Here is a 14,228-nt window from a genome sequence, read left to right as displayed (position 1 = left end):
GTCCTCTGTACACTTCCTGCATTATCTGTCCTGTGTCCTCTGTACACTTCCTGCGTTATCTGTCCTATGTCCTCTGTACACTTCCTGCGTTATCTGTCCTGTGTCCTCTGTACACTTCCTGCATTATCTATCCTGAGTCCTCTGTACACTTCCTGCGTTATCTGTCCTGTGTCCTCTGTACACTTCCTGTCTTATCTGTCATGTGTACTCTGTACACTTCCTGTGTTATCTGTCCTGTGTCCTCTGTACACTTCCTGTGTTATCTATCCCATGTCCTCTGTACACTTCCTGTGTTATCTGTCCTGTGTCCTGTGTACACTTCCTGTGTTACCTGTCCCATGTCCTCTGTACACTTCCTGCGTTATCTGTCCTGTGTCCTCTGTACACTTCCTGCGTTATCTATCCTGAGTCCTTTGTACACTTCCTGCGTTATCTGTCCTGTGTCCTCTGTACACTTCCTGTGTTATCTGTCCTGTGTCCTCTGTACACTTCCTGTGTTATCTGTCCTGTGTCCTCTGTACACTTCCTGTCTTATCTGTCCTGTGTCCTCTGTACACTTCCTGTGTTATCTGTCCCATGGCCTTTGTACACTTCCTGTGTTATCTGTCCCATGTCCTCTGTACACTTCCTGTGTTATCTGTTCTGTGTCCTCTGTACACTTCCTGTGTTATCTCCTGTCACGTGTCCTCTGTACACTTCCTGTGTTATCTGTCCTGTGTCCTCTGTACACTTCCTGTGTTATCTGTCCTGTGTCCTCTGTACACTTCCTGTGTTATCTGTCCTGTGTCCTCTGTACACTTCCTGTGTTATCTGTCCCATGTCCTCTGTACACTTCCTGTGTTATCTGTCCTGTGTCCTCTGTACACTTCCTGTGTTATCTCCTGTCACGTGTCCTCTGTAAACTTCCTGTGTTATCTGTCCTGTGTCCTCTGTACACTTCCTGTGTTATCTGTCCTGTGTCCTCTGTACACTTCCAGTGTTATCTGCATGTTTTTTTTTTCTGGTCTTTAGTGACCACTCTATATCATGGCTGGATTTACCTTGTGACCAATCATCACCCAGACAGGAGCACCCTCTAGAGACAGCTTAGTGTAACGGTCCAATCTACTGTGATCAATCTTCACATCCCGATCTTCACACAGACAGGAGCGCCATCTTGTGGCAGCTCTGTGTATAAAATATTATTTTGAAAGAAAAAACTGCTAAAGCATTTCTGAAGCTTTTTTACATATATATTTTGGATTTTTTTTCTCATTTGTATCCCTTTTGAGAACATTCCCTTTACTTCCTGTCATGTAGACACAACAGGAAGTGAGAGGAAATCACTCCAAAAAGAGTTCTCCTCTCAGACAGTTGTCAGCAGAACAATTGTCCCCATTGGGGGATTCCTCCTCTTTTCCAGTTCTGGTGACAACTCAGTTTGTGGAATGTTCTCTTTTAGTGGTCACCAGGACAAATCGGAGGTGAATCTCCCAGAGGGGACATGGTCAGCATTTAAATCCTGACAGAGGGTCCAACTCTTCCCTGTCCCATCAGAATCAAAACCATCAGAATCAAAACCATTGTTTTTTTCCTTCAGATGCCACTTTCTATCATGTTGGAAGTCATGGAACATTTATTTGGGGGTGATTGGAACTCTTCTGTGTCTTTCAGGACCTTCTGATTGAAGAGCGCAGGCGCCATGAACGGTCCCAAGCGGCAAGCCAACACTGATTGGAGGATATCCCAGCCAATCTATGGACTCATCTCTGATGATAGGATCGTAGGTCTTCTGCACATGACATAGAATGAACGGGCTGCATGAAGATTCTCTGGTTTTGATTTTCTTAATAACCCAAGAATAAACTAATAGTGAAAAGGGGGCGGGGTCAGTGTTCTTATATATGATTAATTAATGCATTACATGGCAAAGGACTGTCAGAGCTCTGTGTCTTAGCTAAAGAGATAGCACAGTACAACTACCTGCTTTAGGACTCGGTCTGTCCGATTGAAACCCCGTACTGGGCCATGTGATAAGTGGCGGAGTCAGTGCTGTGATAAGGGCGGAGTAGGTGCGGTCATAACAGTGTAGTCACTGCTGTGATGAAAATTTTGAATTGTGTAAATAACAAGAATCTCCTTCAGCACAGCTAAGAAGGACGAAAGGCTTACAGGTGAAAAGGAGACTAGAGCGCCACCTGCTGGCTGAAAATAGAACCACAATGTTCATCTAGAATGTGTCGTATTGATCTGATTGATGATGGATATAAATGGATACAAATGGAGATTTTTTTGTTTAATTCTGATCAGAATAAATACAATTTGTACAATTGCTGCTCCACATAATGGAAAAGAAAACCTTGTTTATGAAACCGAAGTATGGAGGGTGCAGTCCCTAGAGGAGGGAACAGTCTAGATTTTGGTTCTCTATGTTGAATTGTGCATGCATTCCAGCCCAAACACAGAGGGGATTGAAACAGAGGGGTGCTAGGGATGCTATGATAAAGAATAAAGCTGTTCTATAGGGGGGATAATAAGAACATCAACAAAGGGTCTGTCCGGGAGTGACATACATTGATTGATGCGGGGTCTCTGGGCACAGCAGGGGAAAGGGGGGGTCAGTTGGTATCCCAATCTTAGTCCGTAGGGTTCAATATTGAGTTGTCCCACCCTTTGCAGCTATTAAAGCTTTAACTCTTCTGGGAAGGCCGTCCACAAGGTTTAGCAGTGTGTCTATGGGAATGTTTAACCATTCTTCCAGAAGCGCATTTGTGAGGTCAGGCACCGATGTTGGACAAGAAGGCCTGGCTCACAGGTAGATGGCTGGTCAGGACTCTTGTGCAGGCCAGTCAAGTTCCTCCACCCCAAACTTGCTCATCCATTTTTTTATGGACCTTGCTTTGTGCACTTTTGCGCAGTAATGTTAGAACAGGAAGGGGCCGTCCCCAAACTGTTCCCACAAAGTTGGGAGTGTGAAATTGTCCAAAATGTCTTGGTATGCTGATGCCTTAAGAGTTCCCTTCACTGGAACTAAGGGGCCAAGCCCAACCCCTGATAAACAACCACACACCATATTCCCCCCTCCACCAAATGATTAGGACCAGTGCGCAAAGCAAGGTCCATAAACACATGGATGACCGAGTTAACCCCTTCCAATCCTAATAGGTGTGGAATACTCTAGGAGAGGGTAGTGCAGCGTTTGCGGGTGGGATCTTAGAAATCCAGGGTAGGGTCGACTATCTGATTAAAATCACCACAGATGATTAAGGGACCTTGCCTAAAAGGTTCCAGTTTCTCCATAATAGCCTTATAAAAATGTTTTTGATTGGTGTTTGGGGCATAAAAGTTGGCAATGGTCATATTGTGGTTGTTGATGTAGGCATTTAGGATGGCGTATCTGCCATCAGGGTCAAGCTTAGAGTACAGGAGTTTAAAGGAGATCGAGAAGCATACAGCTATCATGACTTCTGCTTATTTTTTGTGTGGAATTATCAAAAAAACAACGTGGAAATTGTTTATGGGAGCAGGCAGGGTGTTTGCGAGAGGAGAAATGCGTCTCCTGTATGCATAATAGGTCAGAATTTTGGATTAAGGCCTCTTTCCAAAGTGAATTCTGCTTAAAAGGAGAGATTAGGCCTTTAACCTTGATGGATGTGATGGTAAGAGACATGTTGTACAGTTACCACTAGAGGGGTTGAAGAGTTCAAGAATTACGCCTTCTAGGGTTTTACACTCAGATGAAAACAGAAAAGAAAAAACTTTGTAATAAGAAAGAACAGGATAATATCAATCCACAATTAACTTTGCTTAAACTTGTAATAAACAGTATAGTATAAACAGGATTTGAATACAAACAAAATAAGGTGATAAATGACGAGAGGGTGCTTAGCACCTCTTATTTCCCGGGGGGTAAGAGTGTGAAGCACAATTGGTGTCACACTCACCTAGGACATTCATTGAGAATGCAAAATGAGAAAAAAAGTGCAATTGCATTATGTTGAAAATAACAGGACTCATCCTGCAACTGGCAGGTATGTAAAGTAACCAGATGTAGTGTGGATCTGGGGGGCATGCTGGTGGCCGCTGCATTTGAGAGTCAGGTGGAGGAGAGTTGAGAAGGCCCCAATTTAGCAGCCGTTTAATGCCTTCTTTAGGCATGAAAAAAGTTTTAGCTTGATTTTGAAAAGTCACTATCCGCTTAGCAGGGAAGCCCCATTTGTAGTGGACATTGTGGTTGCAAAGACCGTGGTGATTTGTGAGAATTCTCTGCGTTTTTGAACCGTGGCGGCGGAGATAGCCATGTAGAGGGAGACTGAGGTGTACGGCTCCATTAATGGCGAGATGGAACGAGCTGACGCCATTATACGTTCTTTAAATTGAAAAAAGTGAATACGAGCCAATACATCTCATGGGCTAGAAGCAGGTAGATGATTAGGTTTGACAATTCAATGGTTATTTCGACTTGACTTTGCTCAGGGAGAAGTAGGAGGAATAGCTGTTGTAGGTAGAAAATTAGCTCTGGAGGTTTACCGATTTCTGGTATGCCCCTGAATTTGATATTATTCCTCCTGGAGCAATCCTCTAGATCAGCTACTTTGGCTTGGAGGAAGCAAATTTCTTCAGTGTGGTGATCATAGGCGTCTGCCATTTTGTTGTAAACTGCAGTATGTTCTGTCACCACTTTTTCTAGGTCAGCCGTGTGTTCCTCTACCCGGTCATCTCTATTCTGCAGTGTGGAAAAAGAGGAATGCAGTTCATTGTGGAGGTCTTTCAGTAGAGAAAGCAGCATGAGCTTTAAAGTGTGCTCAGATGCTGGCTGGTCACTGGCAGATAGGGCTGTGTCCCAGTGCTGTTTTATTTAGAAGGGGTTCCTTAGCAGGGGAAAGTGCTGGGGACAGCAGAGGCCATTGCACGTGTGTGGGCACAATTCCAAAGATACTCTTTCTGGCAGGCATGTCCGCACGATTGTGTGAAAGCCTATGCGTATGCGCGAATGCACGCCCATTAGCATGGTCACCCAAATGCCATATATAAGGATGGCAGATGCACTAGGGCCTTGCTGTCTGATCTGCAGCTTTCCCTTGTATCCTGTTCCTGTGCCTGCCCTTGATCTGATTGTGACGCAGCTTCCTGACTACTCTGATTCTCTCCACTCCTGACCCCAGCTTGCTTGACCTTGATTCTCCTTTATCTGCTTGATTCTCTGTTGCCAAACCTCTGCCTGAACTTTGACCATTCTTTGCCTGATGTCTCTGATGTACCTGATCTTCCGTGTATAACCTGGCTTGTCTGACTCTGCACCAGTCTCCTCCACTTACTACAGCCTCTACATATCTGCATACGCAGTACCCTTGCACCTGAAACCTACCTGCACCTACAGCACCCCTGCATCCACTACCTTCCTGCATCCCCAGCCATACCCTGCAGCTCTATTTCCGCTGCCGGCTGCTTCACCTGCTCACCTGCTATGGAGAACATTGCAGGCACTCCTACCACACCGTGCTCTTGCGGCCTGCTTTTGCAACCTCAGTGGTCCGTGAACTGGGGCTGTATGAGAGGCCTTCCTCTGCTTGTCAGGCTCTACCTGAAGGTACCTGACAGCTGCCCTCTTACCTCTGTCTGTGGGTGTTTTTTGGGGAGAGCCAGGTTCTGGTGTCAGACTGTCCATAGTCTCTGAATTGTCAGCAATTCCCTGTTGGGAATGGGATCCCCCCCAGTCCATTACCAGGCCCTTGTCTGGGTCTGGTATGAATATTAAGGGGAACCCCAAACCAAAATTTAAAAAAAAATTGCGTGGGGGGTCCCCCCAAATTCCATACCAGGCCCTTCAGGTCTGGTATGGATACTAAGGTGAACCCTGCGCCTTTTTTTTTTAAATGGCGTAGGGGTCTCCCTCAAAATCCATACCTGACCTGGAGGGTCTGATTTTAAGGGGAACCCCATGTCAAAATGTAAAAAAAAAATGGTGTGGGGGTCCCCCTAAAAATCTATACCAGACCCTTATCCGAGCACGCAACCTGGTAGGCCGCAGGGATGAGAGAGCGCCCCCCCTCCTGAACCATACCAGGCCACATGCCCTCAACATGGGGAGGGTGCTTTGGGGTAGCCGTGTGACCCCGCCCCCCTCTGACAACACGGGGAAAGCCCCAGGGAACTCCCATGAATTCCCTGTGCGTCAGAAGAGGGTGGGGTCACCGGGTGGCCCCGCCCTCTGTTATATAAGAAATGTCAGAAGAAGTGAAGCGTCACACGGCTGAAGATTCCCACTGAGGCGGATCATGTGGACGGAGCGGAGAAGAAGCCTGGAGGAAGATGCGGGACGAGAAGAGCGGGGGGAAGAAGAAGATGGGGAAAAAAAGATGAAGAAGAAGATGGAGGAAGAAGAAGAACACAGAAAGAACACCGGAAAAAAGAAAATGGAAGATGAAGCCAAAAGAAGAAGAAATTAATAAAGGACTTGTCAAAAACCGTCTCTTGTGTTTTTTAACCTTTTTGACACTTTTTTATGAAATGGTAGGGGTACATTTGTACCCCATTACCAATTCACACGGGGGGGGGAGGGATCTGGGGATCCCCTTGTTAAAGGGAGCTTCCAGATTCCGATAAGCCCCCCGCCCGCAGACCCCCACAACCACCTGGCAAGGGTTATGGGAATGAGGCCCTTCTCTCCATCAACATGGGGACAAGGTGCTTTGGGGGGCTACCCCAAAGCACCCTCCCAATGTTGAGGGCATGTGGCATGGTAGGGTTCAGGAGGGGGGACATTCTTTCACCCCCCCTCTTTTCCTGCGGCCTGCCAGGTTGCATGCTCGGATAAGGGTCTGGTATGGATTTTTGGGGGGACCCCACGCTATTTTTTCAAAATTTTGGCACGGGTTCCCCTTAAATTCCATACCAGACCTGAAGGGTCTGGTATGGATTTTGAGGGGGAGCCCCACGCCATTTTTTAAAAACTTTTGGTGTGGGGTTCCCCTTAATATCCATACCAGACCTGAAGGGCCTGGTATGGAATTTAGGGGAACCCCCATGCATTTTTTAAAAATTTTGGTTTGGGGTTCCCCTGTGGGGAAATCCCATGCCGTTTTTATCAATGAACTTTTATGTGTATTGTTGGACCGACAATTCATTAATAGCCGCAAGTAGTTTTAAATGACTTTCTTTTCTTTGAAATGTCATTTTGCTGTCAGACTGTTGTAAACATGGGAAACATGCGCTCCTTTACAGGCATACTATAGACACTCCCAGGTACGAAATTTAAAGGAATATTACACTTTTATTGTTTCACTTTAAGCATTATTAAAATCACTGCTTCTGAAAAACGTCCGTTTTTAAAACTTCTTTTTGCATTGATACATGTCCCCTGGGGCAGGACCCAGGTCCCCAAACACTTTTTATGACAATACCATGCATATTACCATGCAGCACTTTTGATTTATCCCATAGACTTTTAAAGGGTGTTCCGCGGCTTTCGAATTTGCCGTGAACACCCCAACTTGTTCGTGGTTCGGCGAACTGGTGAATAGCCGATGTTCGAGTCGAACATGAGTTCCACTCGAACTTGAAGCTCATCTCTAGCAGGAAGTATCCTCCATTTTCAGAAAATAAAGAAACAGAGCTAATCTGTATACTTATATAATGAGTAAGAAGTTCGATAAAAAAAAACATGTATACACATAAGAAAATAGACATTTTCAGATTATTATTATCTACATTACATTCCTTCACAGTCCCCCCTAAAATGGCTATTTTCTCTTTTCTGTTCCTCATACTAAAGGTCCTACTTCACCTGGCCCATTCTCCTCAGCAACTCTTTTAAGCTGTATATAGAGTTAGGCAGCAACTTGTTCACTGCCCTCTTTGATACAGCTGGAGAGGTGCAGTCAGGTGCTATCTATCCCTATAACCCTATATAGGATTGTGGGATTTTGGACAGGTAGTGACTGTTGAGGAGTGAAGGGTTTGTCATCTTCCATCATAAGGGGGTCCTCCTCTTCTTGGTGGAGAAATGTAGGTGTGCTGTAGTCCACAGCCTTGCTCATTAGCTTCTTTACCAAAGGTAGAATACAGCATACAATCAGGGCTAAAAGAACAAGGATTATTAATACCGTTACCCCTATCTGGGCGAGCACCCTTTGCCACCCACTCATCCAGCTAAAATATTGATCCCATGGGTCTGTGATACCTGAGTTCTTCAACTCTAGTGACAGATCTTCTAATTTCTTTATAGCTAGAGTAACCTTACCATTTGGGCCAGTATTATCAGGAATGTAAGTGCAACAGGTTCCCGTTTTTTCTATCATTTTACAGACACCTCCTTTCTCAGCTAACACCATGTCTAAGGCCATCCGGTTCTGGAATGTCATGTAGGAAGTGGGAGCTAACTGGTCAGCAATTCCCTGGAGGGCATCTTTAGTGTAATTCACAAATCTTTGTTGGTTATAGTATATGTAGTTGATCCAATCTACATTTTTATTGACAGTTATTATGGGGATCAAAGACTCAAAACCAGCTTTTACCTGGTCCCTGGCTTTGAATTCATCAGGCACCCCCCTTGGAACCCCTATGGCAGCTATGTACACATGAGGGTCAAAGCTTCCGGAGAGAACTGTTCGCTTCCTCCCCTGACTAGGTGTTGGGTAAGTGTATGTATCAGGGGTATCTTCTGTTAGGAAATGGAGGGGCATAATGACCTTTGCAAGGGCACATTTATTTGTCTAGGTCAGTGGTTCTCAACTCCAGTCCTCGGGACCCACCAACAGGCCAGATTTCAAGTATTACCTTGGGGAGATGCAGACTAGAATACTGCAATCACTGAGCAGCAAGTGATATCACCTGTGATGTATTTCAGCTATCTTGCAAACCTGGCCTGTTGGTGGGCCCTGAGGACTGGAGTTGAGAACCACTGGTCTAGGTTATTTTCAATCTGGTCCTGATTTTTAGGTCCCTATAGACCAAATACACATTATTAAGGGATTAGATCTGGTTTTATACCTGTTTTCCGCAAAGTCATTCTGCTTATCAGGGGCTTTCCATTTTCATCTTTCTTGTCTAATGCACTCTGTGGTTACCCAGTCTGGTCCTGTGTTCCAACCCACTGCCCCCCCCCCCCCAGGAACCACAACTCTGTCCCCAGTAACAGTCTGTGATACACACATATATGTCCTTACCGTCAGGGATGTCACTGTACCAATGGCATTGTCATGAAGGGTCAAACGGACAAGGTACTATGCAGTAGTGTATTTAGGTTTTGTGCTGCCCTAGGCCTGACTAAACTTGTGCACCCCCTAATTTAAATATGACCCACCCTTTCCTGTCAAGGCCACACCCCTTGCTGTTTAAGACCCGCCCTGAAATTTTCCAGTGTGGACACTAGTTCTGAGGGCCTGGGGGGGCAATGGATTCCCTTATTTTGCATAGATTTCCTCTCACTTCCTGTTTGGCTATGGGGCAGGAAGTGAAGGGAAATCTCTGCTATGGGACAAGGATGGTAAAAAATAAACTGACAGGGGCTAAAACCCTCCCTTATGCTATCCAAAATAAAAAAAAAAGTGTTACCTATAGTTCTACTTTAAGCACAAATTTCTAATAATTTTATAGAGAGGACTAATAAGATACAACCATGCCAATGGTGCAGCAGAAAACATATAGCACAGTAAGGAATGTTTGTGGTCCAGGATGATAGGTCAGTCAAAATTAGAAGCGGTGCCCCCCCCAACAGAATGCCGGCCGCCCGCATACTTGAAGCTGTGCAGCCACTTTATGGGGGCGCTAGACTAATTTGCCTCTCAGCCCAGTCCACCCCATAAGACTGGCACTACACTAACAGTGTAGCGCAAGCCGGCGGGGGCTCTTTCCGTGCTGCCCCCCTGCAAAGTGCTGCCCTAGGCCTGGGCCTTGTCAGCCTAGGCCAGGATACAGCATTGGTACTATGTCACAGTAATCAAAGGTAAAGGTGGTCACATGTGTACCTGAAGAGTTATACCAAAACGTAATTATGTTATCATTTTTGGTGATGGCCACCTCCTGGGCCCCTCCCCCACCCAGATCAAACAGAAAAAGGATATGCAGCACCCGAATACACGCTCTCCTGCAGTGGGAAGCATGCATTCAGGTTTTCTTCCCAGCCAATTTGACTGAGGTGGCTGTGGTCAGCAAAACTTGGAATGGACCAGCATATCTTGGCTCAAGGATCTCCAGACAGTAGTTGGTGTGTTCCTGTATCTAATTCAGGATCTGGAATGGAAGAAAACACCTGGACATGTATTCTCGTGAAGGTTAATTCTCGTGATAATGTGGTTACATAATTAGTCAACACATCAGACTGCAATTGTAATGCCTCGTACACACGGTCGGACATTGATCGCACATTCCGACAACAAAATCCTAGGATTTTTTCCGACGGATGTTGGCTCAAACTTGTCTTGCATACACATGGTCACACAAAGTTGTCGGAAAATCCGATCATTCTGAACGCAGTGACGTAAAACACGTACAACGGGACTATAAACGGGGCAGTAGCCAATAGCTTTCATCTCTTTATTTATTCTGAGCATACGTGGCACTTTGTGCGTCGGATTTGTGTACACACGATCGGAAATTCCGACAACGGATTTTGTTGTCGGAAAATTTTATAGCCTGCTCTCAAACTTTGTGTGTCGAAAAATCCGATGGAAAATGTGTGATGGAGCCTACACACGGTCGGAATTTCCGACAACATGGTCCTATCACACATTTTCCGTCGGAAAATCCGACCGTGTGTATGGGGCATAACTGTTGTGGAGAATAACAACCAAGCCTGGGGGCTGAACCAAACAAAATTTCATAAGGGGATAGGGCATGTTTCCCCCCGGGGAGAGTGTCTGATACTGAACAGGGCAAGGGGCAAACTTTCTGGCCAAATCATGTTAGTCTTTTGGGCCATCTTTAATATCCTGTTTTTTAATGTCCCATTCATCCTTTCTACCTTCCCGCTACTTTGAGGGTGATATGGGGTGTGTATGGTCAACTGAACCCCCAGTGCTGCCCAAATCCCTTTTGTAAGGGTTGCTATGAAGGCTGGGCCCTGATCTCTCAATATCACCTCTGGGACCCCAAATCTACATGCTATCTCACTCAGTAGTTTCTTAGCTGTGGCTCTGGCAGTCATGTCCACCTCCACTAGGGCGTATTCGAATCTGCAAATTCTTGGCATTTGAGAGTGATCAATTTATATCCTCTGGAAAGGGGTATAGGTCTTTTGCCAGGTGCTTCTTCTGTGCCTTTTCTGTGCATCCTGGGTTACAATTGGTGCAGATAATGCATGATCTGCAGAAGTTGTCAGTCAGTGCAGTAACTCCTGGTGCTACATAGTACTTGTTGATAAGAGAGTTCATAGGAGTCTTTGACAAGTTGGGCAGCTCCATATACACCCATTGCACCACGTTTGGGTACATACTCCTGGGTAGACAAGGCTTCTTGTTGCACTCGAATAGTCCATTTCTGAGAGTTGCTCCTCTCCATTTCCAGCTTTCCTTTTCACCCTGACTTGCTTCTTCCTGTAGTTGTTTCAGATAAACTCTGTCCACTGGGAGAGTCTGTAGGACAAGCATGGGGTGGTCTTCTTCTACCACCATGCTGTCCACTTCCCGTGGACCACTGGCTGTCTGTTTGGCAGCTGAATCAGCTAGATGATTGCCTTGAGCTTCCTTCGAGTTCAGTTTGTCGTGTGCTTTTACTTTCAGAATAGTCACTTGGGTTGGGAGAAGCAAGGCGTCTATCAAGTTTTTGATAGCTGAACTGTGTTTCACAGGTGTTCCTGCAGCCATCAGGAATCCTCTGTCCTAGATAACACCAAAATCATGGGCAACGCTGAAAGCATATCTTGAGTCCATATGAATGTTGGCTCTTTTTCTCTCTGCCCATTTGCATGCTGTAGTAAGTGCTTGCAGCTCTTCCACCTGTGCAGACACCACCAGTGGTAAGGCTTCAGCTTGTAAAACCGTGTTTTCAATGGTGACCGCGAGCCCTGTGTGGTATTTGCCTTGTTCATCAGCAAACAAAAATTGTTAGGTCTGGATTCTGCAGGGATATTTCACTTGCGGTGGGGAGACGCATGGTTTCCAGCTGCATTAGTTTGATGCAGTCATGGGGTGACAAGTCAGGACTCAACTCCTCCTCCTTTCCCCCCTCTAGAAGTGTAAGAAGGGTGGTAGGGTTCAGTGCTTGACAACGTAATAGTGTAATGCTGTCCAGTAGAAGGAGGGAACACAGGAGTCTCAAGTGTCTGGCAGTGGACAGACGTTTCGGCTGGATCTTGGTTGAGTATGGCAGCAATGTCATGGGGAGCAAGCGGAACGAGGCAGTGTCTGAGGACCAAGTCCAAAGTTGTCAAGCAAGGCTTGTGCAGCAAAGCCAGCTCGCAGACACGAGAGGCCCCCTCTTGCTACTGCATCCAGCCAACAGGAATAATATCCTATGGGGCGTAGGCGGATCCTGTGTGATTGGGTGAGTACACCTGCAGCATGTCCCAGACATTCGGATACAAAGGGCTTGAATGTTTTGTCGTAGTCTAGGAGCCCTAGCGCCGGAGATGGCGCACTTGAGGGCCTTAAAGTTGGATATTACTTCGGGAGACATCTAGAAGGGGTCTCATTTCAAGGCATCAGTAGGGATGCCTTGTCCCCCTCCGGGAGCCGCGACGCACCTTGCGGGTCTCCTTCCTCCCCCAGGCATTCCTCTGGGGGGATGGACGCCGGTATACTGTGCGTCGACGTCACGCACCACACTGGGCTTGCGGCGTCCTGTCTTGGCGCCGCTATGCGCAGTTGCTGTATCCACACTCGTGGGCTTTTGGGGAGGTATCCATGCCGCTCTGCCAGACAGCTGTCCGACTCGTGGTGCTCCTCCGCCCGCTACACGGCGTGACGTTGGTGGGCGGCCCCGCGGCGGCGTTATATGGACGCTCTCCATGGCGGCCGGGGCATTCGAGGCTCTCCACACACCGGACCTCACACTATTTGGGAACTCTCCCCCCTCTGGGGCCAAAATCTTCCTTTTCAGGTACACCTATCACTCCCTTATCGGCTGATCACTGCACTGGTTGTCTCTGACTTTTCCTCACGCCTTCCTCACTCCTTACCTTCCATCCGGTGTTGCCTCTCTATCTATGTCCTCATTGGGTCTCTTCTACTTCTCACATTATATCTGCGGGGTTCCTCCTCTTCTCCTCTCCCTAACACGTTTTCACCCACCCTCACTATCTTTCACCTTTCTAGGTACCCTCGGTCCCCGTGCCTGCCCTGGTTGGCACCTGCTTTCGTCCCTGCGGGGCTCCCCGCCTCGGCTCCCGGTTGGGCTTAACCTGGATGGCTTGCGGGGCTCCACCGCCTATCTATCAGTGCCCAGTCTCGTAGTGAGTATATATTCTTATACCAGCAGCGGGGGCCTTACATCACGCCCCCCCCGCTATGTTTGTTTTTTTTGTTTTTTATATTTATTTTTATTTTTATTTTTATTTTGCTCATTTTATCCCTATATATTTCTAGATTTACACGTGCTTGCTCCTGACGAGTGGCATGGAAGCCACGAAACGCGTTGAGCCATCAATTGCCGTGTTCTACTGTCCTATCTAGTTTCCATCAGCTTTATCATATCTTAACTCCATATGAATCCAGTCCATATGAATGTTGGCTCTTTTTCTCTCTGCCCATTTGCATGCTGTAGTAAGTGCTTGCAGCTCTTCCACCTGTGCAGACACCACCAGTGGTAAGGCTTCAGCTTGTAAAACCGTGTTTTCAATGGTGACCGCGAGCCCTGTGTGGTATTTGCCTTGTTCATCAGCAAACAAAAATTGTTAGGTCTGGATTCTGCAGGGATATTTCACTTGCGGTGGGGAGACGCATGGTTTCCAGCTGCATTAGTTTGATGCAGTCATGGGGTGACAAGTCAGGACTCAACTCCTCCTCCTTTCCCCCCTCTAGAAGTGTAAGAAGGGTGGTAGGGTTCAGTGCTTGACAACGTAATAGTGTAATGCTGTCCAGTAGAAGGAGGGAACACAGGAGTCTCAAGTGTCTGGCAGTGGACAGACGTTTCGGCTGGATCTTGGTTGAGTATGGCAGCAATGTCATGGGGAGCAAGCGGAACGAGGCAGTGTCTGAGGACCAAGTCCAAAGTTGTCAAGCAAGGCTTGTGCAGCAAAGCCAGCTCGCAGACACGAGAGGCCCCCTCTTGCTACTGCATCCAGCCAACAGGAATAATATCCTATGGGGCGT

General features: G+C 46.8%; 2 protein-coding genes across 3 annotated transcripts in view; one reads left to right on the top strand and one right to left on the bottom strand.

The window, feature by feature from the left end:
- The window catches only part of LOC141133842 (phospholipid scramblase 3-like), a 599,764-nt gene extending 597,455 nt beyond the window's left edge, over positions 1-2,309 (top strand). For both annotated transcript variants that reach the window (XM_073623417.1, XM_073623416.1), the window contains exon 7: positions 1,654-2,309. In XM_073623417.1, coding sequence (XP_073479518.1) covers positions 1,654-1,713 — 60 coding nt within the window. In that variant the 3' untranslated portion in view covers positions 1,714-2,309. The remainder of the gene's footprint in view (positions 1-1,653) is intronic.
- LOC141133839 (E3 ubiquitin/ISG15 ligase TRIM25-like) overlaps positions 1-14,228 on the bottom strand; it is a 135,803-nt gene that overhangs the window by 47,594 nt on the left and 73,981 nt on the right.

Source organism: Aquarana catesbeiana, linkage group LG03 (genome assembly GCF_042186555.1).
Source record: "Aquarana catesbeiana isolate 2022-GZ linkage group LG03, ASM4218655v1, whole genome shotgun sequence".
Taxonomy (NCBI): Eukaryota; Metazoa; Chordata; class Amphibia; order Anura; family Ranidae; genus Aquarana; species Aquarana catesbeiana.
This window is presented reverse-complemented; position numbering and strand designations above follow the sequence as displayed.